Source organism: Crocodylus siamensis, chromosome 6 (genome assembly GCF_052110815.1).
Source record: "Crocodylus siamensis isolate JL-2025a chromosome 6, ASM5211081v1, whole genome shotgun sequence".
NCBI classification, from domain to species: Eukaryota; Metazoa; Chordata; order Crocodylia; family Crocodylidae; genus Crocodylus; species Crocodylus siamensis.
The window spans coordinates 92,887,694-92,914,284 of NC_143400.1; the positions used below are offsets into that span (position 1 = coordinate 92,887,694).

Sequence of the window (26,591 nt, forward strand, 5' to 3'; positions counted from 1 at the left end):
ATCTCCTCAGCAGTGGTGGCCTTAGGGTCATTGGGGCCCTAAGCAAGAGTCATTTGTGGCCGCTTGAAGGCTTAAGTTTGATGACCGATAAGACATTTTTCGGCCTCTTGAAGGCTCTGATCAGGCGTCGTCGCTTAACCCGGCAGGGGAAATACCACGTGTCTGTGTCCAAGAAGGCAGCTTTCCTGAAACGCTTCGCAGGAGAACTGCTCTTCCAGCATTGTTCAGTACTGGCTTTAAGCCCAGTTTATGGAAATGGGTGTCTCTTCCCTTGCTTGCGCCGATGGCCGTACAGCTGCGAGTGAACAAAACTCGGGGGCTTGTCCAAATCCCGAGCCTCTGGGCTTGGGCCTGCAAGTAGGATGCCCGCCAAAGGTTTTGGAAACATCGGAAGATCTAGGTGTGGGTGGAGGATGTTTGCCGGTAGTAGGGCCATGAATGGTTCTGGACTCTTGCATTTGGAATTAGTTTTGGCTAATTCGGATACAAATTCAATGAAAAAAAGAAGAAAAAAAGGCATTTTCCATTTCAATTTCACTTGGCCCTCTCCACGAAACTGTAAGCATCTTGCTACAATATCGATCAGCCAAATATTCAGGACCATTTTAATTTTTGTCAAGCGTGGCCGCCCAGTTTGGTCGCCGTCCTCGGCTGCGGAAGCGAGCCCTGCAGGGAGGGCGACCGTCCCAGTTTTCTGCCGCTCCGTCCTCTAGCGAGACGAAACCCGACGCCTTTTTTCCCCTCTTTTTCTCTTATAGAAGGCGTCGTCGCGGGCGGACATCTGGACCATCCTCTCACAGTGGACGCGGGTCGGGCTGCGCGGAGGCAGAGGCCGGGCGAGGACAAAGCCAAGACAGAGCTCGACGCGGGGCGCAGAGCGGTGGGGGGCGATTGCCACCGGCCCCTGCCCGCGCAGAACGTTCCAGACCCGGCGGAGGGTGGGCAGCCGGCAGCCCGCGCGGGGGCTGGTGGGAGCTGTAGTTCCCACCCGCGGGAGAGAACTCCCCCTCCCGTCAGCCCCGGCGGGCGCTCGCCGCCGCGCGCAGGCGCAGTGCGGACGCCGGCACCGCTATAAGGCTGTGGTTTGGCGGAGTGCAGCAGCCGGCGCTGGGCTGAGGTAGGAGCCGGGACCCGCTCCTCCCCCGGGCTCGGTGTAGCGAGCGAGGCGGGGTCCAGCCTGCAGCCGAGCCGGGGGCGGTGAATGGAGAGGTCGTGCGGGGACCTGACAGGATGGGGCCTAGATTGGTGTTTGGGGGCCGCAGGCCTCTGTGGGGGGAGGAGGGTGCTGGCCCCTCCGTTACGTCATGGCCCTGCTGGGGTGGGGCTGGCGCTGCGTCCCAGGGTCATTCCAGGCGACGCGCAGGTGGTCTCGCGAGCCGCCAGGACGGGGTTTCAAGTTGCTCTAGTGTCTGTTGCATGAGATTTTTATATCTATATTTTTGTCCTCTCTCTTTAGATTTTCCTGAGGTGCCAATCCACGGGTAAACCCTGGCGTTGACGGAAGGAGAAGATGAAAGACATCGACATAGGAAAAGAGTATGTCATACCCAGCCCGGGGTATAGGAGCACGAGGGAGAGAGCTGGCTCTGAGGAGCTAGATGAGCTGAAACTCCAGCAAGCTAAACACAAGGTCAGTGCGTGTGCTGTCCTCTTGCTCTTCTGCCCTAGCCCTTTATTTCTGCGTGTTCTTGCGTGCCTGGTTATTAAACTGTTTGCGGCAGCCCTTATCTTGCTGTGCCAGCTTTATGTGGACTCATTACCTTTTGAAGGTCAATGTGAAACGTGCTGCTTTAGGGGTTGCTGCAAAGGGAGACGCGTACCAGCGACCGGTAGGAGGGAAGAACAGCACAGCACCAAGGGGAGAGCGGGGGGGATTTTCTCAAGTACTAGGAAGTATCAAATGGCTGGAGGCAACTCTTTTTATAAATGGTGAGGGGCTCTCCAAATGATGGGGGTAGAAAAAGGGAAGAGAAACCTGCAAGCACAGATCAGATTCGGCCTCCTAGGCAGAAATGACAAAAACAAGGAAGCTGTCATTCATTATGCTGCAGATTGGCAGCTTTTTAAAGACTTCTTTAAGAATATTTTCATTGAGTTGTCTTGATACGTGTAACTTCTGCTACTTGGAAGCAGACATAAAATGGTCTTATTTAGTACTGTGCGAGCAGATAAGGTTCATGTCAGTGTAGTGTAAAGAAGCCAACTTTAACATTGTTGAAAACTGGTACAGCAGCAGTTTTTATTTGGATGACTTAAGTCAGACTAGTCTCAGCCAGTTGGCCTTAACCAAGTCAGAAATGCCCTGAAAGGGGGGCGGGGGGAAGGATGTGGGGAAAACTCGGTCTTAAGAGGCACTTGTACAGCCTTTGGCCCAGAACCAGCACTTTATGTCAACTTGTATTACAGATATTTGGATTTTTGTCTTTTCTGTGTATCTATTTGTCTCTTAGATTTTCTTTCTTTTGAGAGTTGTTTCCAAATTGCCCAGGAAACAAAATAATCCCCCTCTTTTGTATTGTTCAAACAAATAGAATTGCATGCATGTCTTGCTCATGGTTTTGGTACTCTCTTTGCATTGGTTCACAGTGTAAGACTCTTTTATAAACGTAGTGATTTAAGGCTCCAGTCGTAGTAAGCATCTTGTACAAATCAGCTGTGTGAATTTCTTTGGCTCAAGAAAGCCCATTACTTTCACCAAACTTCAAAATGCAGTTTTCTTCCATATCAAAAAAAAGTGCTATAAAAGGTAATATATCTATTCTGAATTTTCTAGTCACAAACATGCTGTGTCTGTGAGGTATCAGTAAATAAGATGAACCAAGAAAATTCTCCTGCCGAATGGTTTTGCCCCTGGCAGTGGTGCACTGCTGGAGTCTGGGATGTTGCAGAATTGTTTCTGTTGCAACAGGGCAGACTGAGCACAGCTGGCGCTCGCAGTCATTGCAGGGCTGTCTTTGCTTCTCTACAGCGCTCTGTGACTCAGCAGGCTATCAGTGACGGCCACTGTTCAGGGCGAGTGAGAACATCTGATTTCTGCTTTAATATAGGCTGTTGATAATGAATCGGGGCCCCTCTAGAGTCATGGTGCAGCTTCTTAGCATCATATATTACACTGGGATTGGCTTGCTGCTCTGTATGTTGTCCAATAGCAGCTGTTTCCTGTGAGATTGCTGGTAACAACAGTGTTGCCACTGGTGGAGAGCCTTGTTTTTTAGCCAGTAGCATCTGAGCATAGCTGTAGCTATAACATACTGGCTCTTTCTGATTGGCCTGCATCTGGAGGTTGTGCTTATACACAATACAAATTCTGCATTGAGCTTGTTTTAAAGCTGCTGGGGAATGAGCTGCTGTTTTACTTGCAAACAGATGTTGCATGCAGTGAGCATAGTACAACTTGAATGTCTCTTGAATTGATTGTAGTGCTGGGTTTCAAATTACCCTGTTGGGCAATAAGAGAAGAACTAAGCTTCATGGCCACTTGTCTAGAAACCTTTTGCATCATTCTGTCTTAACCTGCACCTGGTCCCAATGAGACACCCAGCTGCCCCTCACTTCACTCCCAAGTTCCAGATCCCCTACTGCCCAAGGATTTGGGTATGTTTGATTTGCAGAAATGTTTGTAGTTGGATTTGTTAATAACTGGATGTTTGCTGTCTTAGTAATCAAAGGTCTTAACTATTTAAAAAAAAAAAAAAAAAAAAAAATTTGACTTAAACATTCACCTCCTAATCAGTGGTACTCAGAAGTTGGTGCTAATAAGTATCTCTACTATTTGAGACCATCTGTAGAGAGCATTTTATATACTACTGAGCACTACTTAAATACAGAGCAGGTAACCTACACAAGAGTAAGTGGCTTTTATAGTATTTGTATGGTAGGGTAAGTCTTTCTATTACCAGTGAGACATGCTAGGGGCTTTTTTGCTGCCTTACTCTAAAAGCACAAACAGGTATTGCCCAGATGAGTCCCCATAAAAATTTATGGTGGCAAGTTGTGAGCAGATGCCTCCTAGTCCCTTCCCTTGCTAGAAGGGCACTATATGTACTCTGGGCATGGGTGGGGGTAGCACTTTATTTAGAGCAACTCTGTTGCCTGTATGAGCATCCCTGTGCTTCAAAATAGTGGCAAGAGCACATGAGCTCAAACCAGCTTTAGTTCTAGTTAAAGTGCTACTGTCTTAGGAGCATGAGCTGATACATGATGCTGCTGGAGCATGTCAGTTGTTTAATTTTTTTAATTAAGTCTGCTCTGATATGCTGGAATTCCAGCATGTGGGAGCAGCCTTGGTGTTTGTCTTACTTGCATATTGCATGTTATGGGAACCCCCTTGCAGGGGATTCCTGTACATGTAGTGGGGTTCCATACCCTGACTTGGTGTGCATGTCAACAAGTGAGAACCTGCATGGGGGTTCACCTGCTTGCAGACCCACATTGTGGGAATCCCAACCCAACCCCACCCCCCCCCGGTCCCCAAGGGATTCCTACAGTGTGCATATCTTGCTGCTGCACCCCAAGTGGAGGCATGGAACCTGGGGCTGTTTCTTCTGCAAGATTGGACCCCTGAAGTCTCAAGAGCAGCAGGGGCCTACCCTGTGGGACAGCAGCCCTAGTGACAGCTGTAGATGCCAGTGAAGTGGATTAGATGAGCCAGGACGCATCCTGGCATAGCTGACTCCTCTCCAAAGATGCCATCTGCTCATAGGTGAAGAAGGAAATAGGGGAGTTCAATTTTGCTGTGTTTGAAGCTCAGAAAGGGTTGCGCTACTTTTCTTCTGGAAGGTATGGGAGGCCCTCTGTGTAGTTTGTCTCTACTTCACCTGCAGAAGAGGTGCCTGGACTCCCCTGCTTTTGAACAGGGCTGCGATGGCATTGGTCTAGCCAGTAATGCTTTTAGAATCTATTTTAGGTCCTCTTGGGCTAAAAAGAAGCAGAGTCTATGTTCCTTTTTCCTTAGTAAATGGAAAATTTAAAAAATAATAACGTGGCCAAACTCAGTCCCTTCCAAGGGTAGAAGAGGGACCCTGTTGCAAGAGCTACTGCACAGCCAAGACTCCATGTATTCTGTATTGGTCCCGTTTTTGTGCTTGGAGGGGAGGGTGTTCTGTCGCTCTTGTTAGGATGTCTCAGTCTTGCAAGTTTATTCAGTTTGCCCTCTGTGGCAACCAACCTGTCCCTCAAAACAACTGTTCTTAAACTTATCATTTGGGGATAGCAGTTGCTGGGTGAGTCACTCTTACTGAAAGCTAGAAGTAGTTGACTGTTAAGACTGCTTGACACCAGCATTGGTACAGAAAGATGCTAATTGCCTCTTAAGAACGTGGTGTGCTACCAGAAATAAGATTCCTGGAATCTTGCTTCAAAGTACCTCGCAAAACAAAGAAGACTTAATTTGAGGTTTTCTGGTACCTGATGGAAGTGTTTCTAATAGAAACTTGGGTCTGGGAAATCAACTTCTGGGAATCGAATTCAAGGCATAATGTACCAAGGTAGATAAATGTCTTTTGACGATAAGCATGGTACAAGTACACATGTAATTTAAATTTTAAAAGCTTTGCTAAAGAAACCTCTTAAAAAGCAGGATATTAAGGATACATTCAGGATTTACATTGATTCTGTGTGGGGAGATGCTGTATTAATTGGCACTATGTACTTAATGCTTCACTTCCAGATAAAGGATGCTGCTCTTCTGATGCTAACAAATACAATTGGCATGGTCCACCCAAACAATTGGTACTGATGCAAAAGATGTATCTTCTTAAATGGCTTTGCTTCACCTAATGTATCTTTTTATTGTAATGCATGAGTTAGTATCCTTTGTTCTCAGACTGCTGTGCTTGTTGTGACTTAGTGGTATAAAGCAGAGCAGTTTTTGCCGGCTGTCTTTCCTTAACTGGAATGTCAATGGGAATTGCATGTCCTGAGGATAGGGTAGATTGTTGCGTCCATAAACTACTGCAAAAAAAATAAAATAAAATACAAGGAAGGGGAAGACATCTTATACTATAAACAAACAAACAACTTTTAAGTTTTTACCTCCATTTTTATAGAATGGCAGAGCTCAATAGAGTATGGGACAGCCAGGATGAGGGAGAGCTTTACCCTTCATCTATATAGACCATGTGAAGGAACACCTTGAGAGGCTGGACACCTTCAAGTCAGCTGGCTCAGGCAGCTTACACCCCAGGATACTAAAGGAGCTGGCAAGCATCATAGCTTGGCCACTGGCATGGATCTTTGGGAACTTGTGATGCTCGGGCGAAGTGTCCAAAGATTGGAAGAAGGCCAATGTGGTGCCCATCTTCAGGAAAGGAAGGAAAGTAGATCTGGGGAAGTACAGGCCTGTTGGCCTGGCCTCCCATCCCTGGGAAGATCTTGGAGAAAATCAACAAAGTCTAGACTATTCCTGACAAACTGGCTGAAGGCAACTTCCTGAGGGATAGCCAGCCACGGGTTTGTTGCAGGTAGGTCTTGCCTGACCAATCTCATCTCCTTCTGCAACCAGGTGACACATCACCTGGGCAATGGAGAAGAGATTGACATTGTATATCTTGACTTTAAAAAAGCTTTCTAGCTGGTATCCCACAATTGTCTTGTAGGAAAAACTGGCTAACTACAACCTTGGCTACATCATAGTCTGCTGGCTGGGGAATTTTGTCTTTGAGGTCGTCCCCAGAGAGTGATAGTTGACGGAAGTCAATTATTGTGGTGCACTGTGACCAGTGGGTCCCCCAAGGCTCTGTCACTGGGCCTTTTCCACATCTTCATTAATGATATGGACATTGGTGTCAGAAGCAGACTGGCCATATTTGCTGATGACGTCAAACTTTGGGGTAAAACATCCACATCCAAAGACAGGATGGTGATTCAGGCTGACCTTGACAGGCTTGGAAAATGGATGGATGAAAACCTGATGGCCTTCAACTCTGAAAAATGCAAGGTACTCCACTGTAGGAAGAAAAACCCACAGCATGCTTATAGGCTCAGCAGTGCTACGCTTGCTAGCACCATGGCTGAAAGGGACTTGGGGGTCATGATTGACCACAAGATGAATATGAGCCACCAATGTGATGTTGCAGCTGGCAAAAGAGCAAAACTTTGACTTGCATCCTTAGATGCTTCTCTAGCAAATCCCAGGATGTCATCCTTCCACTGTATTTGGCCTTGATGAGACCGCAGCTGGAGTATGGTATCCAGTTCTGGGCTCCACAACTCCAAAAAAGATGTGGAGAAGCTTGAGAGAGTCCAATGGAGAGCCAGGCTCATGATCAAAAGTTGGGGAAAACAGGCCTTCTGATAAGAGGCTGAGAGCCATGGGACTCCTCAGCCTGGAAAAGCGCAGGCTCAGAAGGATCTGGTGGCTGCCTATAAATATAAGGAGTATGCATCGGGGTCTGGGGAACACCTGTTCACCAGAACACCCCAAGGGGTAACAAGGTCAAACTGTCACAAACTCTTCCCAGGACCATTTCAGACTGAACACAAGGAAGAACTTCTTTACTGTCCAAGCCCCCAAGGCCTGGAACAGACTGCTGCTGGAGGTGGTGCGAGCACCTACTCTGGACTCCTTCAAGAGGCAATTGGATGTTTATCTTGGTTGAATCCTGTGACAGCCCCCCCCCCCCCCCCCAGCTGACTTCCTGCCCCTGGGGCAGGGGGCTGGACTTGATCTTCCGAGGTCCCTTCCAGCCTTAATGTCTATGAAATGTGTGATACCATAGGGGCTATTGAATGGCCTTTCTTAGAACAGTGCAGTCTTTTTTTTAGAACAGGGAAACATGATGCTCCTGACTTGAGCTGCTAGAGCTCTTCTTAATTACTCAGTCTAGGGTATGTGGCATATGTGTGAAAGCACAGTAGTGGTCTGGTCTTGTCTTGTATCTGGAGCACACTCTGTATCCAACCATTGGAGCTGAACGTGACTCAGATTCATCACAGCACGGTGCCTGACAATTGCTGCACCTATAAGGAATTGTTTTGAGCAGAGAGTGTGACTCATCAACTGAGCCTGCTTAAAATAAACAGGAGAAATTAGTGTTCTGTTGTTGAGCTTCTTATGGCAAGGTCTAGTAACTCTCTCTAACCCTAGTAATTCTTTTCTCACCTTCTTCTGACACTGACTTTGATCCTTCCTCCCGGGACACCCTCCCAAGTGCTGCCTTGGTGACTGTTTATACCTTCTGCCTGGATAAGATACTGTCGGGTATTGCCTGGGTAGCACTTAATCACCAAGCTTTGAAGACTTTTTTTTTTTTAGGAAGGCTGGGATTCATTACAATACTTGTGGCTGTTTGTGTGGTGTTTGGGCCCCAAAACCAGGTGAGGTCCCCCTTTTTATAGGAGGGAAGCCTTCGTTCTGTGATTCTAGAATTCTATTATTGTAACAGTCTTGTGACCTAATGATGGCCATTCAACTTCACAATAGAGCTGTTCTGCAGACAAATGCCCAGTGCTGACTAGCCACCTGCCACTACCAGTCTTAAAGCCATGTCACTTGAACCTACTCTGAGCACAGTGCTGACTAACAGTCAGCTATCAGGTGGTGAGAAGACTTGCCTACCAGGACTGGAAGATCTACAAGTGAATGGCCACTGGGGAAAATGGTGCTATATGCATCTTCCTAATCTCATGACTATGCAAACACTTCTGAAAAGTCCTCATCCACATGTGGGCTCTAGGATTTGTTCCAAGTTCTCTTCTCTATACAAGGAAAAAGCCATTCCTTTCCTTATGGATCCTGTTTTTTAATTTATGGGTAACAATTTTTCTTAAAAGCTTATTCTAGCAGATTAGTGATAGAAATGGGGCACAGTGCCAGTGGAGCAGTTCATCAAGATAATTACCCAAATTATCTAATTCAGATAATTCAGTCTGCTCAACTGCCACCCAAGTGAGCAGATCATCAACATTTGGCTGTGGTAGAGGCGATGAGCAGGGGCATAGCTGTGTTTACATACATGTAGTCTTAAAACTTGTTGCTGCTGCCAGCCTGTTCTGCTACACTTTACAACTGTGCTTAACAGCTTGAGGCACTTGCTTGTGCCTGTAAAACCCTCTAATGTCTGAGGATATTTTTGTGCATTTAACTCATCTTGGTGCAGGTAACAAGTTCAGATATAAATAACTGTTCTAGTATTAAGCAGCTTTTCGTAACCTAAATTATAACAGATGAGTTTAATTTGGGTCATTGTAAGAGTTGGTTTTGGTTTTATGGGAAATGATGTAAAACAGGGCTGTCCAACTAGCTGCCTGTGAAGAGTTTAAGTTGCAGCCCCTGAGCTCCCACCCAGCCAGAGTATCCAGACTTCTGCCTCCCTCCAGGCTTTTTTTTGCTCATGCTCCAAGTGGTGCACCCCACTGCAACACGGCAAGGGAAGCTGAGTGAGCCTGGGGCTGTGCAGAAAGGAGGTGGGAGGCATCTGGGGCCCCCAGCTACCTACAAGGTGGACAGCCCTAGTGTAAAAGAGGTTGAGTTCCAGTACATGGATGCTGTAGTATGTACTCACTTGGAAGCAGGCATTTAAGCAATTGTTGATGCCTTTTTACTGAGGCACGCAGGAAAATGGGACTGACACTTAATATAAGATTGCAACATAAACCATGAGCTTGGTTTTGAATCTTATCAAGCAGTTGTGATCCCCATCTTACTGCATGGAGGTGTGATGTGGACAACATACAGGACACCAAGCTGCTGGAGAAATACCATCAGCGCTGCCTGCAGAAAATCCTTCTAATCCAGTGGGAGGATGGATGCACCAACATTAGCGTCCTCTTGTGAGCAAATGCCGCAAGCATGATGATGATGATCTGACCTCAATTTTGTTGGGCCAGCCATGTCATGTGGATGTCTGACCCCAGATTCCAGAAGCAAATGTAATTCTTCTAGCTCAGTCAAAATGTATGCTCAAGAAGAGGGCAAAGGAAGCCCTTCAAGGATAACCTCAAGGCCAATTTGGGAGTGGGGGGGAAGATGCAACTCCATGTCATCAACTCATGGGAGACCACTTGGAGCACTTCTGGGTGATAGTGGAAGAGTCTGCTGCAAGGATCTCAATACTTCAAAACCCCGTGACAAGAGGCTGAAAACCTGGGAGTAGCAGAAACAGCCTTGTGCCAACTGAACCAAGAATCCAGAGCCACCCACCTCGCATGGAAACGCATACCCAAGCTGCAATAAGGCTTAGCCAGGATTGATGGGTTCTATCTGTCATCTTCAAACCCACAAATAAGGCATTATGGAAGGCTATCATCCTCGACTGTGTGAGGGCTTGCTGACTGTGAGAAGGTACTATTTTACAAAGCATACAGCTCTTCAAATGTTTGGCTACAAGCTTTTGAAATTGTTCCTCTAGGGCATTTGCTGTCTTTCAGGCTGTGGGCCAGAACTAACTCCCATGTGGAACAGAAGTGGGCAAGCAAGTGCTAGGATTTAGCAGGCACTAAGATCTTTCTGTTGCCACTGCTGCTTCCTGCCTCAGTAGGGGAAGTGCTCACCATTCCTACCTTATGTCTGTGAGCCAAATCCAAGGAGTTTGGAAGCCCTTGCCCTGTGGGATGCAGTGTCTAAGTTCTTGTGTCTTGGAAACTTGAAGGAATCGTCACTTGCATTTTGCTGTTCCTACTGCAAATTCTGGGACTGAGGTGCCATTCATGTACCCAAGTAAATTTTTTGGAGCCAAGGAATTTTAAGCATTTATTACAATGTTTCACAAAGCTGCTGATTTTTTTAATAACCTTGTCCCTTGCAACTTTTTCCTCAAATGGGAGTAGCAAAAACTCTACCTCCTGTGCCCCCCTGCTGGTAATAATACATGTGTATGGCCAAATGCTGCAGAGGTGTTTTTGGAAAGGATGATGTACTTCTGTGCTGCTGCTACCCTAACACTGAGTAAGTTGTTAGTGTAGGAGTTTTGCTGATGGAGTTCTGATTCTGCTGGATTCTCATTGCTTTACGACATTTGCCCCAGATGACAATATATGTCACTTCAAATGGTTGCATGTAGTGTTCTTCTGTGGCCTGGGAGGCAGGGTCTAGAACGGTGACCAGTAAACGGGTTATAAGTACAGAAGTAAAGTAAGATGAAGCTGAGTCTGGGAAATACTCTGGTGCATCCTGCACTGAGAGACCAAAGGTGAACTGTGCACATGATGTTCTGGCAGGGGGTAGCACCTCCTAAAATCCAGTTTCATGTTCACTGTCCTCGATGGCTTGACTGCCATTGCAGTGGAGTTTGAATAGTGATGTGTGGGGAGCTATATATTCAAGATCTTCCCACTGATGTTAAAGCTAAAATCAATGCTGGGCTTCCCTTTGGTTACAGTAGAGTCATGGCTGGAAGGTGGGGATGAGGAAAGGCATGTAGCATGTTCTGTCTTACTTGGAACTATGTACCTGGGCCTCTGAGCACTCCTCCTCTAGCTAAGGCTGGGGTAAGGTGAGGGAGCAGTGCAACGGGCTGTGGAAGAGACAAACTTGGAGTAAAGCCCAAAAGGTAAGGATTACTAAAGCCATGGACACCTGGGGAATGATCTTTTTAAGGCAAGTAGACCTATCATGGGGTACTGGGTTTCACTTCTTTCTGTGTGGCCTGTGCATGGTTTTTTGTTCTCCCCAAAATGGGGCACAGTCCATTCACTACATTCCTTTCTCTTTCTCCATATGCTGATATTTGCCTATCACATGATACATGGACATCATAATAGGCAGGAAGGCAACTCTTCTCTCTTTCTCTTCTTCCCCCCCCCAAAAATCTTTTCCCTGTTTTTTTTTAGATGATTGAGTAGATACCTTAGAGTATGGGGGGGGGGGGTAAGCTTTGAAGAAAAATCTTAATTTTAAATCTCTTTTTCCAAGTGTCCAAATCTTGATTCTTGTGACTCCCTAAAATTAGTAAAACAAAGCAGCTTTTTGCTCCTGATAATGGCACTGTCTAGAGGGAAAGGGGAGTAAGATCCTGAGATGATTTGGCTGAGTATTAAAATGACAGACCTTTGGTCTGTTCAGCTTCTGCACCACCGCAGTGAGAAAGTTGATCAGCTGTAGCCTTAGTTTTATTGGAGCAAATGGTGCACAAGCAGAAGTTGCACCTTTTTAATCCTTTCTGGGATTCTGACATGGATTAGGATCACTTTCATCTATCATGGCTTAGGGCTGAAGGGTGGGGCATCCTGCATGTGGCGCAAGATGTTTCATAAAAGGCTTCTTGGCATTATCCAGTCAGTGCAGGGTTATGCATGTAAAACATGCAGCAGCTCCTTAGAGTAAAATGGGTGGACTTTACTGTTATTGGCCTCAAGTCTGTCAACATGATCTTAGCAGCTGGATGTGGAACAGCTGAATGCTGAAGAAAGGGTGAAGTCTTAGAGCAGCTGTACAGCGCTTGTCACCACTAAATGGCAAACCTGTTGGCTGTGAGGGCTTATGCTCTCATAACTGTGCTAGTTTTAGCTGGGAGTTTCATGTGGAGGATCATAGGAGCAGGATCCTAGTGTTATGCGAAGCTCTTGTGTGGATTCTGGCCCCAGAGTGCTATAAATCCAGTAAAGAATCTTATCCAAATGGTGCCTCCAGCTAGGTACAACTCTTATCTGTATTACCTTGAACTATACACACCAGAATAAACCAGAAACAATTAGTCTTTGCCTGCAGCAGCTCAGCTGTCTGGAGCTTGTGGACATCTGTAGCAAAAAGCTTGCTCAGCTCTATCCAGAAATGTATGTTCACAGAAGTGGCAGGATCAGAGTTGGGGGCTGATCCGTGTCGCTCATCTTCCACAGGGATCCATTGATAAGGCAGCTGGATCGCACAGCTTAAGCGCTCCAGTCAAGAAATGCAGGTTGTTCTGTGTACCACATTTGTCTCTGCTCCAAGGGCACTGTTGCCACATTCCCTAATTACGGAGGCACGTAGTAGTTAATCAAGTACAGTGTGTTCCGCGTGGCTTGTTTTTAGGAGCTTGAATGCGGACCCAGGTACAATAGGGTCTGGGGCTCCCCTTGGGTCAAGAAATATGGCATTGGGGAGCTGCTACCAAACTTTGGACCAATGAGGAGCTCCACGGAATGAGTGCCGTGGCACTGGTGGCTGCATGTGGCTTATGGGTCATAGCTTGAGAACCCCTGAGCTAAATAGTCCTGTGCTACATAAGCAGTTGGACAAGCCAAAAATGTTCATTCTTTGACTCTTAGAAATGCAAGTACTACTTTGGCTGTCTACACTTCTGTGCCAAACTTGAAAAAGTTTGCATGCCCAGCATGGTGGTATCTTTCTCTCCTGCTAAAAGGTTTTTCAACATTAGTCAAATCAAACCAGTTTCTTTCAGAATAAGTAGAAGTGCTATTTTATTTTTTTTAAGTGAGGACTATTTCCATATCAAATAGGGAAGTTGCACCTCCCATCTGTTTTGAGTGGTACGATGGTACAAAAAAATTGCTTGACTTTTTGTTTGTTTGTGCTGTAGAACTAGTATATTCTGTGTTATGGAAATGAGCTGTTTTTGTTCAGCTTGGGGAAGGTAAGGAGAAAAATGAGTCTTTTTAGGAAAATGGATATAATTCTTAAAGGGGGGAGGGGCTGGGGGGGAAAAGGGAATTAAATTGGAAACTACACAGCAACTTCAGCTGTAGTGGTATGCTGCTGTGGTCCATCCTTGTGTTGAGCTGAATATACAAGCTTCTAAACCTGGAGGCACTTGTATTGCAGTTCTAGGTATTTGACTTTTGAGACCAAGTTGTATGTTCAAATACTGCTGTGAACAGTGGGAGAAGAGGAGACAGTTGACATGCTCCCATTATGAGACTGGTAAGTTTTTTGATTTAATAGACAAATCACTGCCTGAAGTGTCTTGGTGTTTGCTTGTTTCCATACAGCACAAATTTTAATATTGCAGAATTTTTCCGAAGCTTGGGCAACTCTAGAACAATGTTGCCTTTGATTTGGGTTGTGTATTTATTGTGGTATGTATTAGTTTGGTTGCCTCCTTGTTTTTGTTTTTGTTTGCTGGGTTGGTGTGTGGCTTTTTAATAGCTGTAGCTCTTGTACTACAGCCTTTAGATATTACCCAACTTCTAAAACCACACTCTCCTGGTGAGAACTACCCAGATGTGTAACAACTCTAACTTTTGTTGTTTGTTTTTTTTTTTTTTTCCCTTATCCTAGGAAGTCGGACAAGAACACCTGAAATACCTTTTGTTTGTCGGTGGTTTAAGTATAGGGTGGTATGTCTTTCAAAGCAAGCTTGGATTTCCATGTCCTAAAACCTCTAATTTTGTTTTGTGCCAGTGGCTTTATAGCTTAAACTTCCACTTTAGCCTGCTTGAGAAAATGAGCAACTGTACGAAGGCCTTGCCTAATGAGATCCCAAGTAACGGCAAAGTGTGAGGTATGACCATGGATGATATGGGCTTTCAGTTGATGTTTCTGAAAAGGCAAATTGGTTCACAAAAAGATGCATGTTCTGACTTGCCTCCAGAGCTCCAAGTAGCTTATTTGGGGCTTTGGTAGAAGAGTTGCATTTATTTCTGGTTGGGTGGTACTTCAACCTGTTTGGTTTTGACTCCAGTGGTATGGTGGAAGCTAACACAGGCAGTGCTCATGTTGACCATTGTACCCTGCCTGGAGGGAAGAAGAATAAGGTGTAGGTAACCCAGAGCTGTTTCACAGGGGCTGCCATGTGATTGCCAGGATGTTGGGACAAAGATGATCCAAGTCGTGAGTCTTTGCCTCCTCTCTACTATGGTGTAGACATGTGCTCTTTCTAAGAACCACCACAAATAAGTGCTAATCTGCCCCCATTGCACCACAAATAGCACTCTTTCACTGAATATTGCCAGGGAGCATGCTTTTTTTGCTGAAATGCAGGTGGAGAAGGGGGGGAGGGAAAATGCCATCTAGTGTAGTTGGTTAGTGTGGTGCTAATAGTATCAAAATCAGGCATTTGATTTCTGGCTGGACAGACAATTCCCTTGAGGTCCCCTTTTAACTCTCTTTTTTTCTATTAAACTAATCAAGCACATTCCCTTTTTTTATTGCCTATCCCCATTCTCTAGAGTGATGTGGGATGTCTTAATTTTCTAGAATTAGCCAGGAACTCTTTTACAGGCCTGCTTTTTTGCCCCTTCTGCAAGATTGCTCTGTAAAACTTACGGATTGAGCTTTTAAACAAAACAAACTAAATGCCTGGCTGTACTGTAAAGTGTGCGTGATGGTTTTTTTAATCCAGTAAAAACCCTAAGAAACAGTGACCTTGTTCTAAAGATCAGTAGTCCTCATAGGAATTGGGCTAGCTGTCAAGTGGTCAATACATAGTTGAGGAGAGCATGGTCACCTGGTGCCTAAGCAGGAGCACAGCGTGACACCTTGCAGAGAGCAGTCTTGTCGGGGCTTTCTGGCCCAAGGGAGCCCTCGCACCCCAGCCACCTCCTGCTGCTGCTGCACTTCTTGGCTGTTGCCTCCCTGTAATAGCTGCTCAGTGCTTACCTCAAAGGTGTGCAGGGCCTTGCGGCCTCAGGCCAAGGAGGAAGGTAGAAGAACTGGGACTGGTCTGCAGGCCTGGAAGGGGATGGGAAGGCAGTGGGTTGGGATCTGTGCTGGGGTGGGATCAGGTTGGGTCATGGGCAGTATGGTGTAAAACCACTGCTGCAGGCAACCCAACTCCTTATTTATTGTGGTGGTGGTGATGGTATAATAGTTTCTGTAAACTTTTTTCTTCTATTTTACTGACAACCAACTTGCTTTAACTGTGGCTGGTGTCTTTTTTTTTTTTTTTAACCTAGCCCTTCTACCAGGCCTCAGTGTAACACTTCTGACTGCTTATAGTATATAAAACATGTTGGTGTTTTAAAAAAAAAAATCTTGGGTTGACAACTCTGGGCAGACCAAATTAATCATTCCCATGTTCTTTTGATACCAGACTATTTCCCACAACTAATTTTACAAGGCTTTTACTGCTGGGTAGTCTTGGATCCAACATGGCCATGCCACTTGTTGGCACAGTAACCATTTGATAGAAATACCTCTGTTCCTATATTGTCTGGCTTAGTTTCACACACCTTCCAATACTTGGTAATATCTGACTGCCCTTTTTCATAGGGGTATGTAAACACTGAATGTCTGTACCGTGCTCCCGGAGAATGTCCTCTGCTCCTGTTCTGCAAATGGCAAATCTAATGGTGAGGAGCTGGAGTTCTGGGGCTGTGCTTGCTGCTGCTGCTGCTGCTGCTGCTGCTGCTGCTCTAGTATGCTGGCAACAGAAATCTTAGCCATGGGGTGGGTCCTCCTTGGCTTAACTACTTCCCTTCTTGGTGGGGTTGAGCTGACCAAGGCTTGTTTTTTCTTTGGTAGCCTTTGAGCATACTAGGGCAAGCAGTATACAAATACAGCGCAACTTTGCAGTGTCTGTCTTGTCTTCATTTTGGTTTTTACCGGGGGGGGGGGGGGGAGCAACCACAACACTGTAGGTGGCATGAGGGGACTTGCCTTGCCCTCTCTTTAGCAGATTCTAGCTTTCCACAATAGTACCCATGCTTAATAAAAATCTTCTATTATTAGTACAGTTTTAAGACTGTACTACCCTGTATTTTGTGGAATTTTTCTAATGCTAAGCTAGTTTGGTTTTATTTTTCTTGTGAGTGGTGGGACCTTCTTATGAATTTACTGTAAAATCTCATCCATGCAGGTGCAATGGTATCACAAGCACTGTGACGAGTCCTGTATTGAACTACACCCATTTACCCTTTTTGAAGACGGTTGAAAAATAGTCTGTGACCTGAATCCTTGTAGAGGGAGACCTGAGCACAGCACCGCAATGAGCAGTAACCTTAACAAATGACTTGCATAATACATGCTGTTCTCATTGGTTTGTAGGCTGCAAGAATGAATATAGAATGCATCTTGCTCTGCCTTGCACAATGCTCCCTGCATGCAAGGTGCTTGTTGGCACTCTGTGCACTGTTCTTATAAACATGTTGTGAAAAAGCAAAAAGTCAAGAGGACACTCTTTTTTTCCTTGCATAGATTCTCTTGCTGCCTTTTCAAATGAACATCACTATATCATATAGCAATTAGCTACAGAATCAAACGGCTCACTTCCTCTGTCCATGTGTCAGCTTAAACGCATGGTGAGGTAGGTTGTAAACCAGGGACACTTGCATAGACTCTGCTTGCTAAGGCTCCATTGGAGGCTGTCCAGGCTTTCTGAAGAGCTTGGTGCACTGCAGCAAGTACGTGGTTCAAGCCTTGAGGGCACCTTACGGGCTCCCCTTCTGAGAGGACCCCTTATTTCTGGTCCATTCTAATGGGTATAATCTCTCCAGCACACTTGCAAGAGAGAAAATGAAACAAGAGGCCAGATACTGTTAGATGGAGCTATAGTACTTCTTGGCCCTCCACACATGCAGGTAAAAGCACAGTGGGGTAATATGTGATTCATGCAGTTGTGCCTCCTGCCATGCCACATGTTGCATCCCATTGCGCCTTTTTATTGCTGGTGCAGGGGGAACCTGATCCTGGACTCCCCTGCACTGGTAAGAAGCAAATTTCCATGATGTGGGGGCCACCCACTCCAGCTGAGGGGTTCCCAGCTGTGGGGCTGCCCCACATCCTCAAGGAAGGGGATCTTGGCTTCTTGCCCCCACCCTAGGGGTGTAGGAAACCTGTCAGGGCTGGAGGATTACTGCAAGGGCAATCTTTCTCCCCCACCCCAGGACTAAGGGAGAAGTCTTGCACATACATGTAGGTCTTGCTGAAGTTGTTGTAGGTTGTACAGCAGTGGCTTTTGAAATCCCAGAGTACTACTTCTGCTGATTTATCCCAGGTCTGCAGCACTATCCTGTCCCATGTGTCTGTAGTAGAGCTGGGAGAATTTTTTTTGGTGAAAAGAAAAGAGGTGGCTTTTTGTCTTAATTTCCCTCACTCCTTTTTGCCTCCAACTTAGTTTTGGTCAGTTGAAACACTGTTTGTAAACTTAAGGCTGAATTTGGATAATTTAGGATGTTTCACAAACCTGCCAGAGACTGCGGAGGGCGGGGAAGAAAGGTCTTTATCAAGGCGCCAAGCTGGGGGGGAGTAGTTGATATGCTAGGGGGGCAGGGCTAGGATTTGGGGAGACCTCAGCAAATTGGAGGAAAAGGAGGATCTTGTGAGGATCAATAAAGACAAGTGCAAAGTCCTACACTGAAGAGGGAACAATCCCCTGCACTAGTGCAGGCTGGGGCTGACTGCCTGGGCAGCAACTCTGCAGAAAAGAACCTGGGGGTGACAGTGAACAGTAAGCTGACCATGAGCCAACTGTGCCCTTCTTGCGGAGAAGACTAATAGCATCCTGGGCTGTAGTGGTAGGAACATTGCCAGCAGAATGAGGCAAGTGATTATTCCTCTTTCTCTGGTACTAGTGAGACTACAGCTGGAGTTCTGTGTCTGGTTTGGAGGGCCCCCCTCTGCAGGAAGGATGTGGACAAATTAGAGAGAGTCCAGCAGAAGCTGCCCATAGAGGTTATGGGATCTCCATCCTTGGAGGCTTATTAAGACCTGACTAGACACAGCCTTGACAGGGACAATGTATTGGGGCTGGCCCTGCTTGAAGCAGGGGTTGGACTAGTTGTAACCTCCTGAGGCCCCTTCCTACCCTAATGTTCTAAGTCTTTTATGCTTTATACCCTAGCCATTTGGAGACTCATTGTGGATGTGGGAATCTTCTGTGTCCATTTTTTTTGGAGCAGTGAATCAAACTGTGGCCTTTCACTGTCATGAAAGTACTCTACCTGCTTATAGGGTGTTCAGGCACTGAAGGGGTTTGGTTTTGCTCCAATAGCTTTGTCTTTAACTAATTTTTGTTTGTTTTGTTTATGACTGAGCTTTCTTTATGTAAGGGCAGCAGCTTGATCACCAATTTGTGAATCTAGTGCTTTTACTTTTTTTCAAGATTCCCTGAAACACAGCAGTTTCTGCTTGACTCAATACAGTTCATGGGGCGGGGGGTGAATCCTGGTTTGAGTGGCCCTAGCCAGCAAACCTCAGAGCAATTCTCTCTCAAGTGCATTTGTCCTAGGAGAACTTGCAGGAGCCTCCATTTTCAGCCTGCTGTGTAATGGGATGGTCAAGAAAGCAAGTGACTTAGTCTGTTTGACCCCAAACCCTTTATTCACATCCTTTCTCACAAAGCATGAAAGGTTCCAGAATGCAAAATATTCCATGGGATGGATGGCCAGAAAGCCAAGCACTTCTTGATAACCATGACAGTGCTATTTTGGCTGCAAAAATATTATGCAAAAGAGCCTTGATTGCAGAACAAGAATACAGTGTTTATGTGCTATTATAGAAGTTGCCACCGACAGCTTTTTAACGCAGGTACACAACACTGTCTCATTGAAGTGCAAGCGTAGACATGACCTTGGAAGAGAATGGGAGGGATGATGTTGCCAGGCAGGTACGGATAAAACTTCCCATAAACTCTCTGGATGAGGAAGCACATCTCGGCTGGGGAAAGGAGCAGTATGAATCACCCTGTGGAAGATAAAGGAAGGATTTTCCCCATCTTCCCTTCCTTATGTGCACAAGAGCCAAATTTTGTTGAATAAATGCCAGTGTAATGAGGAAGTGTGACAAGGGCATCTATTTGCTAATATCATGTGTGTGTGATGCACTGTTTACTCCCGAGTTGGGTGAATGCAGAGGGCTTTTAATAACCCTTAAAAAGAAGAGCTGAGGACCCATTCCACCCTGCTCCTCCCAGCTGTAGCCTGGTACTACCATGATCTAGTAATAGGTATGGCACGGTACTGCCATGATGTTGCAGCTGTCAGGTTTTTAGTTCTGGATCTTTGTCTGGCTATCGCTAATAAAGCATTTACTACTGTAACCACACACTGTGCTCTACAGCATCACTAATATTCAGAATATTTCTTGGCATGGATAAACCCAGGAGGTGCACAGTCCCACCAGGGGAGACGCCTTGTTGGACCTAGTGCTGGCCACGGGTGATGACCTGGTGAGGGGGCTGCGGGTGATGGGCCACCTGGGAGACAGTGATCATCGCTTGCTGGAATTCACCATCCAGCGTAAGGTGGCAAAGGGCTGCAGCAAGGCAACAGCCCTAGACTTTAGGAGGGCTGACTTCAACAAGCTAAGGAGGATAGTTGGGGAAGCGCTGAGGACCCGGAGGGGAAGGGAATCAGATGTCGAAGGTGAGTGGTTGCTCCTTAAGGAGACGATCCTCCATGCCCAAAGGGAGGTAATCCCAACAAGGGTCAAAGGGAGCAGGAGGGCACATAAACCCCCATGGCTCACTAAGAGCATCCGGGAATGTCTCCTTGCTAAAAGGGAGGCATATACCCAATGGAGAGATGGGGTCATCGCCAAGAAGGACTATGTTATAGTCGCCCGAGGATGTAGGGGGGCAGTCAGGAGGGCCAAGGCAGAGTTGGAGATAGGACTAGCTTCCCGGATTAAGGACAATAAGAAGTCCTTCTTCAAATACATAGGGGGTAAAAAGAGGGTCCCGGGTAATGTGGGGCCCCTGCAGGACACGATGGGCAACTTAGTCATCACGCCAGATGACAAAGCTAACATATTTAACGATTTCTTTGCCTCTGTCTTCCTAAGTAGGGACCAGTTCAGCCACCTCCCTGCTGGGCCCCCCTCGGGCCCCGGGAGAGACACGCCTGGGCCAAGGGTTAGCGAGGAGTTAGTTAGGGTACTTCTGGAGAAGCTGGACGTGTTCAAGTCCGCTGGTCCGGACGATCTTCACCCTAGGGTTCTACAGGAACTGGCTGAGGTCATTGCAGGACCCCTGGCACGGCTCTATGAGCACTCGTGGTGCTCTGGCGAGGTGCCGGAGGACTGGAAGAGGGCCAATGTGGTCCCTATCTTCAAAAAGGGAAAAAAAGAGGACCCGGGAAATTACAGGCCAGTTAGTCTGACCTCAATCCCGGGTAAGCTCTTTGAAAAAATTATCCTGGCACACATCCAGGAGGGCCTTGCGGGGGAATGCATGCTCAGGGGCAACCAACATGGGTTTCATCAGTGGCAGGTCTTGTCAGACCAACCTGGTGGCCTTTTACGATCAGGTCACCAAATCATTAGACGCAGGGGTTGCTGTGGATGTAGTCTTTTTGGACTTCCGGAAGGCTTTCGACACTGTCTCTCACCCTGTCCTCATCAAAAAGCTGGGAGACTGTGGTGTCGATGCCCACACGGTCAAATGGGTCGCCAACTGGTTGGAGGGCCGCACCCAGAGGGTGGTAGTGGATGGGTTCTTCTCGACCTGGAAGGATGTGGGCAGTGGGGTCCGCAGGGCTCGGTCCTCGGGCCTGCACTGTTCAACATCTTCATCAGTGACTTGGATGAGGGGGTAGAAAGCACCCTGTTCAAGTTTGCTGATGACACTAAGATGTGGGGGGATGTGGGTGCACTAGAAGGGTGCAATAGGCTACAAGCTGACCTTGACAGGTTGCAACGGTGGGCGGATGAGAATAAGATGGGGTTTAACACTGATAAGTGCAAGGTGTTGCACATGGGGAGGAAGAACCGGCACCACACTTACAGGTTGGGGAACTCTCCTCTTGCCAGCACGGAGACGGAAAAGGATCTTGGAGTCGTCATTGACTCCACGATGAACATGGGCCGGCAGTGTGGGGAGGCAGTCAAGAAGGCCAACCGTACCCTGTCATGCATCCACAGATGCATCTCGAGCAGGTCCAGGGAGGTGATCCTCCCCCTCTATGCGGCACTGGTCAGGCCGCAGCTGGAGTACTGCGTCCAGTTCTGGGCGCCACACTTCAAGAGGGACGTGGACAATATGGAAAGAGTTCAGAGGAGGGCCACTCGTATGATCAGGGGTCAGCAGGGCAGGCCTTATGAGGATAGGCTACGGGACCTGAACCTGTTTAGCCTCCACAAGAGAAGGCTAAGGGGGGACCTTGTGGCCTGCTACAGACTGGTCAGGGGGGATCAGCAGGTATTGGGGGAGTCCCTGTTCCCCCGTGCGCTGCCAGGAGTGACCAGGAATAACGGTCACAAACTGGCGGAGGGTAAGTTTAGATTAGATATTAGGAGGCGCTACTTCACAGTCAGGGTGGCTAGGGCCTGGAACCAGCTTCCAGGGGAAGTGGTGCAGGCTCCTAGCCTGGGGATTTTTAAAAGGAAGTTAGATGAGCACCTTGCCGGGGTCATCTGACCCCGGTGCTCTTTCCTGCTAAGGCAGGGGGTCGGACTAGATGATCTACCTAGGTCCCTTCCGACTCTAGCTACTATGAAACTATGAAACTAATTGCTTATTTTTATAGCATTTTAAAAACTAAAGGGCAGGTTCTATATTCATTTAGCCTAGGATGACACAGTGGGAAAATGACATGCTCAAACTCTTTGGCATGGTATAAACTTCAAGCTTTAATCTCAATTCCAAATAAAGTCTCTTGCATTCTTTAATTAAGCACTTCTCAACCCATGGGTTGTGACCCTAAAGTGGGTCGCAAAGAATATATGAAAGGGTCATGAACAAGTTTTAAAAATGGATCAACAAACTCTTAAAAATGGATTCTCCTTTTAAAGAAGAAAAACATGGGAAATTATGGCTTTTTCCTTTGTGGGCTGCTTGGGCTTCCCCCCCCCCCACACACACACACTGGCAGGCTAGGGCTTGGGGGCAGTGGGTTGGGGCCATCCGTGCTTACAAATCGGTCCTGGTACAAAAAAAGTCAAGAACCACTACTCTAGTTCAACAGTCTGGAGCCTTGGTAACCACTACATGTTCAGTATCTCTTCGATGGGGAGAAGCTAGTAGTAACACCTATATTTAGGTTGCGTAACACCTTCAATCACAATATAGTCTTGGGAACTCTTCTTCACAAAACCCCCACACTTCTGTTATTTGTGCCAAGCCTTTAATTTATTAAGGGGGTAGAATATCCTTGGAGTACAGGAATGTCTCTTCATTCCTTGAAATTTCATACTTGGCTAAGATGTGAACTGTTAAAATGCAGTTCTTCTCATACTTGTGCTTCTCAGCATTGCTAACCATTCCAAGAGGCAAGGATTTCTGTGGATGTTGCTTTTATTGGACCAGCTGCCCAGTTGAGAGAGACTTTAAAAAAGCTCCAAGGCCAGCCTTGTATCTTTGCCAAAGGCTTGGGAAGGGGGAGGGTATGACTAGATGAAAGAACTGGACTGAGCTGCATGTCCCGAAGTAACACTTGAAGGACCCCTTCAGCTTGCAGCAGTGGGGAAGAGGTTAGCCTGCCCTATTTCCTTCCAACACACAGTGACTACATAGGAGATGGGGCCCAGGACCTATATCTGTTTCTGGAAAGAAGGCTTTCTGCAACCATAGCAATGGGTTGATTTGTGGGGGCGAGGGAAGAGGTGGGGTGAGAGGAAGAAGGTGATGGCTTGTTATAATTGTATGCAATAGAAATTTTTTTAACTTTTTTATTCTGATTTTCCCCCTGTCTTTTAAAATCCAAGGGAATTGCATTTACAGGTGCAATTAAATGTTAATATTGCAGAGCACAAATAAGTCCGGCCAACTTCTAAGCCCCTGGGACCTGTGCTGCACAGGCCTTGCCAGTCGAACCACAGGCTGCCAACGTGGCACTCCCCATCCACCACTGTACTAGGCATTCCTGTACCCCTCACCCTCGTCCCCAGCTGCAACATGCAAGCACAATCTATGCCCCCCTGCCCAACTGCATTGTGTGCCTGTGCAGGCAGCCCCCCACCACTTCACCATACAGGTGCTGTCCCCTGTGTGTAGCCCCATGCTCACCCTTAGCTCTCAGCTCCCCACACTGCTCCTTGCATTGTAGAGGCAGGAAGGAGCGGCCGGAGGAGGGAAGATTCAGGCTGCTGCATTTAAAATACCATTTTAAAGGTAATATATAATATAAGTAACAAATTATAGTGTGTTAAATGATGAACCAGAAAAAACTATGTGTTTATTGTCCCACTTAATTACATCTGTATGCCCTTGACCTATGGGCCACGTTCTTCAGTAAATTGGTGGTTTTCAACTTGTGGTCCATGGATCAATCAAAAGTATGTGAATACCTACACGTACAATTCAAAGGGGTCTGTATCTCCATTCAGAATTTCCAAAGGGGTTCACAAATGAAAAAGGTTGAAAACCACTACAGTAGATCTAAGGCCAGGGGCAGGCAATTATTTTGGACAGAGTGCCGCTTACTGAGTTTTGGCAGGTCATCGAGGGCCATATGACAGGCAGCCTGGGGCAGGTAAATCTGTTTCTAAATTTTTTTTAGGGGCCCCATGGGCCGGCTAAAATTGTCTGGCAGTCTACATCCAGCCTATGGGCCTCATTTGCACGCTCCTGATCTAAGGGATTGAAGCCCATAGTCTCACATAGTAAGTATATGCAGTTTATTTGGAAAGTAAAATGAAGTGAACTGGGGGAGATCAGCGCACCTTAGTGCTAAATAAGTCTAAAACATCCAACAACCTTGATATATTATCAACTAAACAATGGGAGTGGGCATTGCCACTCTGTTGACATTACTTTCTATGTGTGCCTTGTAAAGGTCTTGTGTACGCTTGGAGACTTTCTTGTCACGGAAACTGTTCTCTGTTCCCAGTTTTTAATGCAGCACAGGGAACTGCAAGGTTCTTTCCAAGGTGGTGCTATTACTATAAAATAGCATGTGCGTCGCTTCCTGGTGATTTACAAACATAGTATTTACAACCTGTCTGCAGACAGTTCTCTTTACTCTGCCAGTGTTGTGTGGTTGTGTGACAGGCTCCTCTTGCTGCCTAAGGGGTTTTATCCATGTGCTCCTCCGTGTGTCAAGAGGGGAGAGATTTTTTTTTCAAGAGCAGTTCTCTGTTCATTTGCCATTCGGTGGTTTCCATGTGGGCTGGAGAGATGCTATTGAGTAGCAGTTCTTGTGAGCCAAATCGTTTGACTACTATGTGTGTTGGGGAGAGAAATCTTTGGTCTATTTAAAATGTATCTTGTTGTTATGTGTTCATTCATATTCAAAAGCATGTTCTATCAGGACACTGGGCAAACATCATGCCCAAGCTTTCTCTGCCAAACAGAGCTTTCTCATTTTCATCCAGATGGCTGAATTTTTCTGTGTTGGCCGTTAAGGATGGCATTGATTGGTTTTAAGACTTCCAGGAGTGCCTGGTCACTTGGTTTGGGGTTTTTTTTGGGAGGTTCAGCAGGAGAGTATTGCCTACAAGGAGGGAGTTGGTTTACATAAAGAGAACCTTTTAACCCAGCCTTCAGGTTGTATGTTGGACCCGCCACGTGTGTTGTAATATCGTCCTGTCCTCCCCTTGTGCTCTCTCTGCTTCCTCGAGGCAGGGGCAATGCATCCCCCTTTCCTGTAAGTGCAGATTCTCCCTTTGGGTGCTATTCAAACAGGGAGAAATTTTTGTCCCTGTGTCCTTTGTGCATGTGGCAGGTAGATGGAGACCTAATAATGTCATAACACTTGGACATTGATATCCATTAAACCTATATCTCGCACAGGGTTTTGTACTTCTAACAAGGTTATGCAACTAAAGAGAATGGGGATCAAATGCTAACTCCAGATTTGGGCACTGAACACACAGAGCCTTGTGCTCCAGAAGATTAGTAGGCCATAATAGCCCAATGTTTGTAGCTTTGGTGACTTAGCTGGTCTCTTGGAAAAGGACAGTAATCTTGATCAGGCAGTTAATGGGGATAAACGAATATGTATTGCGCACAAAGAGTTGGGAAGGGTTTTTGCTTGTGGTCAGGGACAATTTTGATGCAAGTGGCCTCATTGAGCCTTGTGTGGGTGTACTTAGTACTGCTGTGTTGGCAGGCACCCTTGCTATATCTGATTTCCAAGTAAAAGATTTTGTAAGGCCCACCGTTGTTTTGGACCTCCAGAGTACTGATGTGGCCTTCTCTTGTGTGAACTTAAATTTGCATCTTCCCACAGGGCTGTGGAAATGTCTCTTGGCCAAATAAGGGTGGTATAGTTGCCATTGAAACAGGGGCCAGAGCTACTTTGTGAAAGGGATTCCCAGCTTGGAAAGATGCAACTAACTTTTGTTGGCTGTCTCCTGACCTTGTCTTTACATAAAAGAATATGCTATTTTGTACAATACATGTTTTACTTCTGAACTGTCACACCGTCTTAGAGGGCGACTAAGGTCCAGGGGGTTTGCTTTTATCAGCTGCTCAGTCAATGTGCACACAGGCAATCGTATCAGAGCACCTGATGTGTGTTAAGGCCCTGCCCCCTTTTCCCCTGGAAATGCTTAGCTCTCTGTATTGGTAAAAATATCCTAAGTCATGGTAAGTGGGATATAAGCTTGTAAGGTATGTAAACCCTCAGTCTTCAGAACGTAAGCCAGTAATTAATTATCTGAATTTATGAGATCATCTCGCATTGCATGTGTTGTACAGTTGTCCATTATGGGAGTTATACACCCTTCCCTAAAGCTGTGGGTTTTAGACTCAAGGCATCCTTTGGAAAATGTCAGTTGTTAGTTTTTACTTACTTTTCTGTAGTCAAAAATCAATAGAGGAGTTCTTCTGTTGCAGAGATTTCAAATGTTCTGACCTACTGTGGTCTTTCTAACACTGGATTCCTAGTTACAATCTTGG

General features: G+C 46.4%; 1 protein-coding gene across 5 annotated transcripts in view; it reads left to right on the forward strand.

Annotated features, from left to right (window-relative positions):
* The first annotated feature begins 765 nt into the window (after positions 1-765).
* The window catches only part of ABCC5 (ATP binding cassette subfamily C member 5), a 68,594-nt gene continuing 42,768 nt past the window's right edge, over positions 766-26,591 (forward strand). For 3 of the 5 annotated variants that reach the window (XM_090053205.1, XM_090053206.1, XM_090053207.1), the window contains exons 1-2: positions 1,008-1,117; positions 1,457-1,630. In XM_090053205.1, coding sequence (XP_089909331.1) covers positions 1,511-1,630 — 120 coding nt within the window. In that variant the 5' untranslated portion in view covers positions 1,008-1,117; positions 1,457-1,510. Of the gene's footprint in view, positions 1,118-1,456; positions 1,631-26,591 lie in introns of all 5 variants that reach the window. The other 2 variants (XM_090053198.1, XM_090053199.1) reach the window with 1 other exon arrangement.